Genomic DNA, 8,761 nt, shown 5'->3' with positions numbered 1-8,761 from the left:
GGCGCTGATTGGTGCCTGAAATAATCCTGCCCCTTCACCCATCTCCCGCGGCCAGTATCACTGTGCACCTACTATGTGCCAGGCCCTGTTTCCCAGTGCCACCGCACTGGGCGCCCCGCAAAGGCAGGGTCCCCGCCGGTCCCTGCGCCCCGGCGCCGTGCCCACACCGCGCCCGCACACAGTAGGCGCCTCGCCCGCCCGCGCCGCCGCCCCTCCCCCGCTCCAGGAAGTGCGGGGGCTCCGGCGCCGGCCGCCGCGATGCATTCTGGGCCAGCAGCAGCACCAGAGCCAAGATGGCGGCCAGCAGGAGGCTGATGAAGGTAAAGACCATTCTCCGGCGCCGGCGGGCGGCCGGGGAGCGGCGGCGGCCGGGGCCGCGCGGCCGCCCGGACCCCTCGGGGCGCCGCCGCCCCCTGCCCCGCGTGGTGCCGCCGCCCAGGGCCGTGCGATGAGGGGACTAAGGTGGCCGCTAGGCCGCAGCCCAGGAGGGAGCGCCAGGCCGCGCCGCCCCGGCCCTTCGTCGTCCGTCCGGCTGCCCCGCCCGGTCCGCGGGCTCCCTCCGCGCGGCGGCGGAGGCAGCGAGGGGCCCATCGGGCGCCCGCGGGAGGCCCGAGCGCAGAGCCCGCGCCGCGGAGCTGCCCCGCCCTGGGCCATAGCACACCGGGCTGGAAGCCGCCGGGCCGGGCGGGCGGGCGGGGGGCTCGGGGCGGGGGCCGGCGGGCGAAAGTTAGGCCGGGCTGCCGCGGGCGATCGGGGTGCGCGGGGGCCGGCAGACTGTCGCTGCGACTGCCGGCACACTGTCGCTGCGACTGCAGAGTCACACAGCGGCAAGTTCGGCCCCGGGCTGCAGGGGAGCGGGAGGGCGGGGGGCGGCCAGCCGCGGCGCGGGCCTCCTGCCCGGTCCTCGTCATCCGCGCTCCGGGCCCTGCTGGAGCAAAGTGCCATTTTGGGGGTGGGGGTGGGAGTCAAAACCGACCAAAGTTTATAAAAATAACTTGGTACTTTGTATCTTGAACGCGGCGGGGTGCATTCTTGCTCGCTGGCTCCCCGGGTGAGGAGCACAGATGCCACCCGGGCCCAGTCCTTTCTCGAGTGTGTTTGCCGGCGTCCCCCGGAGCCGATCTCGCCTAGGTTTGCGAGTCGGCCGCCCTGCCGGTGGTGCTGCCGGGCTGCACCGGGCCGAAAATCAAAAGGGCCCAGGAGCTGGCTTCCTGGGGGGAGATAAAGGGCTGGGGTTCCTCCTGGGCAGAGCAGTGCTCCGGAGAGCCAGATGTTGAGTTTGGAGTCCCAGCCTCCGGGCCCTCCCTCCCTGGGAACGTTTCCTTTCTTTTGTTCCCTAAGGACTAGACACGACTTTGAACTTCATAAGACGATTGGAAGTGGGCACAAAAGAAGAGTCAGCAGAGTCCAGACTTCTCTCTTCTCTGTCAGTGACACCACCGTCCACACAGTCGTCCGGAGGGGAAGACTGTTATTCATTTATTTCCCTACTCTACTTCTCAGAGGCAGTCATCCTTGATGCCTTTCGGATTTTACTTTAAAGGTTTCTTGAGTTCCTGATTTCTTCTCTAACCTTACCGAGATTACTTGAATCCGTACCCTCACCTCTCAGGTGCCTTTCTGAGTTCTCTCCTTCTCTGACTCGCCTTCTTGGCCACCACAGTTCTTTTTCTAAAGCAGATATTTAATCCTTTCATGCGCCTGTCCTAACCTCCCTCGGAAGTTAATCCTAACTTCCTGGCAGCAACACCCTTAGGCTGCTGGAAAGTAATCTGTTCAGCCACACCTCCTGCTCCTTGGTTCACTCTCACTCTTGCACCTAATCACCGTAACTGCCATTTTCCTTAGCCTTGACTTTGTGCAGCTCCGTACTTCATGTTCATGATGGTGTGTAATCCTCCCTGTGAAGTAGACCCTATTATTCCCATTTTGTAGGTGAGAAAATGGAATGCAGGGAGAATCGCTGGCTTGCCCCAGTTTTCTAGCTAGGGAGAAAGTGAGCTGTGATGTGACTAGTTCTGTCTGACCCGAGAGCCCCTGGCCCTTAGGTGGCCTTTGCACACGCTGTTTGCTCTCCCTGAGAAAAGCTGCCTTCCCCTCGCCTTTCATCCCCTTCCAGGGAAGTCCTGGGTTCAACTCCGAGGCCAGCTACTCTGAGGCCTCGCCTCCCCCATCAGAATGAGTTGTTTCCGCCTTTGTGTGACCACAGCACTTTCTTTATGAGCACTTGTCACAATCGGATTTGTTAGACTTGCCTTTCCTACCAGGGTCTGAGTTCCTCAAGGGCAGGGATCTTGACCTAATTCATCCTGGTGTCCCTTAGTCTAGGCCAGTTGACCCAGTTTGGGGCTCCCAGGCTCCCAGGGGTCTGAGAGGGGAGTTACTATGGTTTTTCAATTATTTTTGTGTTTCAAAAAAATTAGAGCTTAGGAAAAAATATGTAACATTAACTGAGTACTTGTTAAGTGCTAGATCGTTTACGTAAGTTTTTTTTATGTTTTCAATAATTCTGAAAGGTAGTGTGTTGTCATCTTTATTTTACCAACCAGAAGGTTGTGAGGCTTAGCGGACCATCCTGGGGAGAGATGAGATGCTACATCTCCCTGGCTCCATATCCCAAGTTCCACGCCCCTTGTCACATGGCCTCCTTTCTTATTCCAAGGATGCAGGGAGGAGTATGTTGATTCCTGACTCTTGGCTGGAGATTCTTTCAGTTTAGTAGGGGATGCTCGATACAAGATGGTAATCATTGGCTCTGAGAGTCAGTGTTTAGGCCTGGTTAATTTAAAAAAAAATTTATTGAATCAGGTTGATCAGTACATGGGCTGGATAATAAAAGGGATTTTCAGTGGTGAAAAGTAAACATGTTGAATAATCAAATGGATTGCATCTTAAAGAACTGGAAATTTCCTCAAAAACCATTTTCTGAGACACTTGGAGTCAAAGATTTCTTTGTAACAATGGACTATCTGCAGATAGTGTAAAATACATTATTAAAAGTAGAGTGATTTGCATATATCAGGCTGAGAAGTTATTTTAGGCAAAGTGAATATGATAAAGTCTTTAATTTAAAAAGCAATTGCCAAAAGGATTAGCCTTTTTCAGAACACTTTTTAGGAATTACAATGTTAATAAAACATTAAATACATTTTAATTTGCAAGCAGCTAATTCAGCATTGATGGCAACCACCAGATTGTAACCATTGCTTCAGTCAGGAGGGGAAATAGCTACAAAAGTGAAACCTGTAGGTGTGGCTGAGGGAAATTGATTGCAGTCTGTTCATTTCTTTTTAGCCTCTCAATTGCACACATCTCCTGGAAGGGCTCTCCAGCTGGGTATCTTCCCAGAAGGGCTTTTCTCCGTGGGGAAATTTGTAGATTTAAAAGAGGAGTGACGTTTTATTAGTTATGGCATAACTCTTGAGATAAGGAATTGAGATTTGTAGCAACCTGTTAATGCTATTTAAATACTGCTCACTCAGAGCTCCATATTGGTGTACTTTCAGCCCATAATCACATGTGAATGAGTAGGAGGAGTTGCTAAATAACAGTTCATTCCTTGGAATTCATTGTACTAAGCAGTGAACTAGTTTGCTCTTGAGTGCAGGTGTAGTACTCCCTGAGGTTGGGTAATGAACACAAGGAACGGTGAGTGTGTCTGGTGGGTGTGTCGTGTGTGAGGGGAGTTTTACAGATGGTGTCAGTGTTCTGAATCCACTGGGTTTTTGGGACTTGAGGAAAGCACAGCATTTTTTACCCTAAATTCATGCATGGCAGTGAGTTGGGACTATTTTAGCCTCCCTTAATGATATTCTTTGTAAATGTTTCTCTCTTAAGAGATAATTGGGACAGGCCCTGGGAAAGAGAGTATGCTCATTATTGCAATATTGGAACCTTTTCTTGAGGTGTACACGAGGACAAAAACACTTGTCTCAGGGTACGTAGACCTATTCTGATTTTGCTACAACTCTAAGTTAAGAGGCTGTTGATTTAGTGTTTTATTACATCAGGTCACTTGAAAGTATTCTCACTCTTGGAAAGTATCACTAAATGTTCAAGAGATAACTTCTCTATTCTTTGATGCAATTAAATGGGAATTAAAGCTTAGTTAGAACCACAAAGCCATCCCTCCTGGGCCTGGACTCTGGTCGTCCCCCACACCCCACCCCCCCGCCCCTCCTCAGGAGTTTCCTTTGAATGGCGCAGGACCTGCAGGCCTCCGGGTCTGAGCCCCGCCTGTGCCCCCACGTCTGTCTTGCCTCCCTTAGTTAATGGGCCACTTGTCTATTCCATCACCAAGGAAGAACCTGAGGGAACCTGCCTCGCCCCTTCCTTCCACATTGAGCCACTTGCCAGATTCTGCTGAACTAGGCCTTTATCTCCCTTCTCCGCCTGTCATTTCTGCGTCTCCGCTGCCATGCCCTTCATGCAGGCCGTCCCTGTTGTGGTGGACACCTGCCTGGGATCGCTCAGTGGGTTCTTTGTGCTTGTCCCCAGTCAGCTCCTCACTCCCACGTCATCCCTAAGCGGCAGTGCATTGCAGAGAAGTGCTCACGCCCAGGCCTTGCCCCCAGAAACCAGATCCAGGTTCGGTAGGGCAGGACCCGCACTCCTCAGCGTGTCCTGTCCGGGGTTGGGCTCGTCAGTCTCATCTCCCCCGCTTGCCCTGGGATCCCCTGGGCCCGTGAGCTCTGCACTCCCCGGTCTCTGGTGGCAACCCGACTCGTCTCTGCACCAGGGCGACTCCTTGACTCAACTCCATGGGGGGTCTCCTCTGGGCTGTGCCCTCAAGGAGCTGAAGGAGGGAGAAGAACGGCCCAGCCTAGAACAAAAGTCCTGGGCTGCCCGTGTGTGCTGGACGCCTGCCAGCTGAGGAGTGAGGAGGGGCGGGTAAGCCCCTCTGGCGGGAGGAGGCCGAACTTGGTCTGGCCCTTCACTCTGAGCAGGGCTTTAGTAGCTGACCGGGCAGCTGGTGAGGGTGAGAAGCTTTCATCCTTCAGAACAGATGTAGTAACCCCTGGCCATGTGCTTCTGACCTTGCTCGGTCCCCTTCTTGAATTTTAGGGAGGCCACCCCTGTGGCGCTTTCCAGAAGCACTGGGAACTGACCTGGTTTTACCCTCCTCAGCGTGCCCACCGCGCCTGGCCCTCCAGGACAAGCCCGCCCTCCCTCCCTCGGCTCGGCCGCTGGCAGAGCTGCCTCTCCACAAGGGGCCTCACGAGGCCAGCGCGGGTGGGTTTCAGGACAGGTGGCAGAGAGACGCTGTGGCTTTCAGTTGAGGATCCAATGGAGCCCCAGGTGTGGCGTCCAGAAGCGGCCACTCGCTGGTGAGGGCTCTGCTGGCATGTGTCTCCTGTCCGGACTCATCCTGTGTGTTCTCGAGGGCTTGGGTGAGTCTCACCCTCGCCCGGGAGAAAGGGGGAGGGAAGGGTCTTCCATTCAGGGCAGAGCTATTGAGAGTGGAATACTGCAGAGCGATTAAGAGCTCAGGTGCTGGAGCGTGTGTCCTGACCCTCCGCGTCTTGGTTGAGTGAACCCAGGCAAGTTGCTTAACCTCTCTGTGCATTAGTCATGTCATCTGTGTGAAGACTGAGTTACTACATATCAAGCACTCAGAAGAGCTCCTGGCATGTACTAAGTGTGGGTGTCAGCACGGGAGCCAGGAGAGTGGCCTGGTGGGAGGGAGGGAGGGAGGGATTGGAGGAGATGGTGCTGCCCTCGGGGGTCGTGGGTTGGGGCAGAGAGGACAGGAAGCCCCCCTCTCCACACGCCCTCCCGCCTCTTGAAGTCACCTGTTCCTTAGGGTTAGTGAGAGGTTTCCTGAGACAGCTGTGCGAACGTGTCTTTGTTTAAAGATGTTTACTTTTTCCAGCAAAATGACACAGCTCTTGAATTCAAAATCAGTGTCTCAGAATCTCACCCGTGTGTTTTCCTGTGCTGAGTGTGTGGGCCAATGAGGCTGCTGAGCTGGGCTGACGGTCCCGTCAAGGACGCTGTGCCTTTGGTCTCCTGCTCCAGCTCCTCCAGGCCCTGGCCGCAGTCTCTAGCGTCCAGAGCTGCAGGGCCCTGGCAGGCGGGAGGCTGAGGCCCGGCCACCACCCACCGGCCACCACCCACGGGTGGGGCCAGCCAGGTGCTCCCTGCTCTCAGGGTTTCTCTCCTGCTTTTCATACGGCTGCCTTGGGCTTGTAAGAAGGGACGGGATGGAGAGTAGAGTTCGTCTCAGGTTAGGTGGTGGTGGGGTTTGTGCTGTTTTGAACAGTTCCAGGCCTGTATCAGTTGGAGTTTTCCGTACTCCTTATCTTGCCAGATTTTGTTTCTGCTTCTCACTAGCGAGTTCAGCAAAGGGGTGAAGTGTGCCGGACAGCCCCTGGCCCAGTGGACACGTGCAGCCAAAGCAGGGACTGGCATCAGGTCCAGTGCTTCTGCTGGTGCTCCCTGTCTGAGCGGGCTGGGCAGTGGCTGTAGCTCCGAAGTCAGATGGCCCCTGAGCCCTTCCTGAGATGGTCTGTAAATGTGTGCGCCCCCACCCCCCGCCCACCCCACGTGCCAATCATTGGGAAACTCAGCACAGGAAAGCCACTTTACAGGTGGATCCGCTGCGTGGTCCACCTGACTGTCCCCGTCCCCATCCCGGGGTACTGAACTCCAGAGTGTGTGATGCAGGTCAGAGTGCCAGGCCCACCCCCGTTCAGTTGGAGGCACACGCGCATCCCGGAATGAGGCCACCGTGCAGAGTGGGCCAGAGCGTGTGGGCAGCGCTGAGTGTCCCCTGCAGCCGTGTCCTGTTAGCATGACTGTGCGTGGGCGGCCTGCTCCCTGGAGCAGCATGCTGTGGCTGAGTTCTCCAAGACCTGGTTCAGATCCTCATCTCTGCCGCGGGCTCATCTGTGTCCTCGCCCTGAGCCTCAGTGTCCTGATTACTCCAAAGGGACAGTGACACTCCCTCATAGAGTGAGGACCATCGCTGAGTGTGTCCATCGTGGCAGTAACTGAGTGTGACATAGCTGGCACGCCACTGGCTCGCTGTGGAGACGTGGTGGTGGGGGCCCCTTGACTGAGCAGTCACTGAAATAAGAGACTCATGTCCTGGAGCTTTGAAGCCTTATGTTTAGATTTACAGTGTACTGAATTACATTAAGGTCATAATTGAGCGTCATTGCCACTGGTTCCTTTGTGCAAGCTTGGAAAGTGCATTTCTGTCAAAATTAGTCACTTTGATACAGTCCCACAAGCAGGAAGTAGCTCTTTCAAATTATTAACGTCCCACCAGTTGCGTGGCTGGTATTTGACAGGGATCTCGTACTTTCCCTTGAACGTTGGGCTCTACCTGCTGGATTTCATTTTGCCTGGATGGGAGAGCCTAGAAGTGTTCCTGGCACAGAAGAAACAGTCGCGGGGTGACTCGCCGTAAATGGAGGGCTCAGGTGAAGGCTGCGTGTGTTCGTCCTTTTGTCATCGAGAGTCTGGGAAAGTGCAGTTCCAGGGCCGCCAGCCCCCAGGATCCTGACCAGGGAATGGGAGCCCCCGCCCCCCTTGCCCACCGTTCTGTGGCTGGACACGGAACAATGGCTCTGGCTCGGGCTCTAGTCCTGGCCCTAGCCTGTCCAAGGTCTGTCTGTGACTGGGCCCTTCTCAGCCTCTCTCCAGCCTTCCCTCCTGTCACATAAAGCTGACGGGGTCGGCCTGGCCCCCCTCAGGGGCATCGTGAGGCTCTGGTCTCTGCTTCTCACTCGGGGTCTGGCTCCTGCTGTTCACGTGGCTACGTGGGGTGTGCGCCTCTTGCACAAAGGCCCGCATCTTCCCTAGCATGCCTCCTCCTGTTCTGTTTTGTTGGGATTTTGAAGGTGACAATGCCCTGTGGAGGGGAGTGTGATGCGCCATTGGCAGGCCCCTGTCTTATGCTTCTTTGTCTTTTTAATTGGATCAAGTCATTTCTGAAAGCTTTGTGCTAACAACTGTAAACATCTTTATTTCTAATTTAAGGCCCCGTGAGCTCTGGTCATAGGCTGTCAACACCAATGTCATATCATGTGTATGTCCTGTTATATAGAACAGATGGAGTATGTATGTTGGTGCCCTGACACTCTTAGATTTTAAGAAGTGTGGTGACACAGTTGTGGAGGGGAATGAACCAAACCCTAATTGAGTACCTCCTGCCAGCTTCAGCACCATCCAGTATTTCTTGTAATTCTCAGCAGGGCCCTGTGGAGTAAGCTTCCTACCGTAAGACTAGACTCCTAGACTCGAGCTTCAGGTGGTGTGAAGGGTGGGGCTGGGTTGAGCCTGGGCCTGTCTGACTCCAGAGTCCTCTGCTCTTCCTGGTCCACTGATGATTTGTTGAAGCAACCACCTACCAAATCAAAATATTGTTTCTGTGTATTATATATAAAATAAATGTTGAAGAGAATGGTTGGGGATTGAAATATTCTGCTTTTATCGCCCATAGGAAGGTTCAGCAGAGAAGGTTCAACAGTAGAATAAGCAATATAAGTCACAGACAGCATGCACCTTCTAAGAAAAGTTCAGACCGGTTTCCGGGTTTCTGTCGGCGCAGACTTGTTGCTGTCAGAGGGACTCCTCGCCTTGCTTCTGTGTGCCTGGCCCGGTGGGAGGCCTTTGCTCTGGTAGGAGCTTGTTTGCAGATGTGGAAGTGACACTGAGTTAGTCAGGGACTTGGTCTCTTCTTTGCTGGAAGGCTGGGTTGTTCTCAAGGAGGGGTGCCCCTCAGTGTGGCCTGGGACCCCTGGCCCAGGTGCCT

At 54.6% G+C, this 8,761-nt stretch overlaps 1 protein-coding gene across 1 annotated transcript in view; it reads left to right on the top strand.

Moving 5' to 3' along the window:
• The first annotated feature begins 268 nt into the window (after nt 1-268).
• The window catches only part of UBE2L3 (ubiquitin conjugating enzyme E2 L3), a 44,151-nt gene continuing 35,658 nt past the window's right edge, over nt 269-8,761 (top strand). Inside the window, exon 1 of the mRNA XM_059894347.1 lies at nt 269-320. Within this exon, the coding sequence (XP_059750330.1) occupies nt 294-320 (27 nt within the window). The 5' untranslated portion in view covers nt 269-293. The remainder of the gene's footprint in view (nt 321-8,761) is intronic.

This window comes from Balaenoptera ricei, chromosome 14 (assembly GCF_028023285.1).
Source record: "Balaenoptera ricei isolate mBalRic1 chromosome 14, mBalRic1.hap2, whole genome shotgun sequence".
NCBI lineage: Eukaryota > Metazoa > Chordata > Mammalia > Artiodactyla > Balaenopteridae > Balaenoptera > Balaenoptera ricei.
Note: the sequence above shows the minus strand (reverse complement) of the source record. Positions and strands in the feature narration are given on the sequence as shown.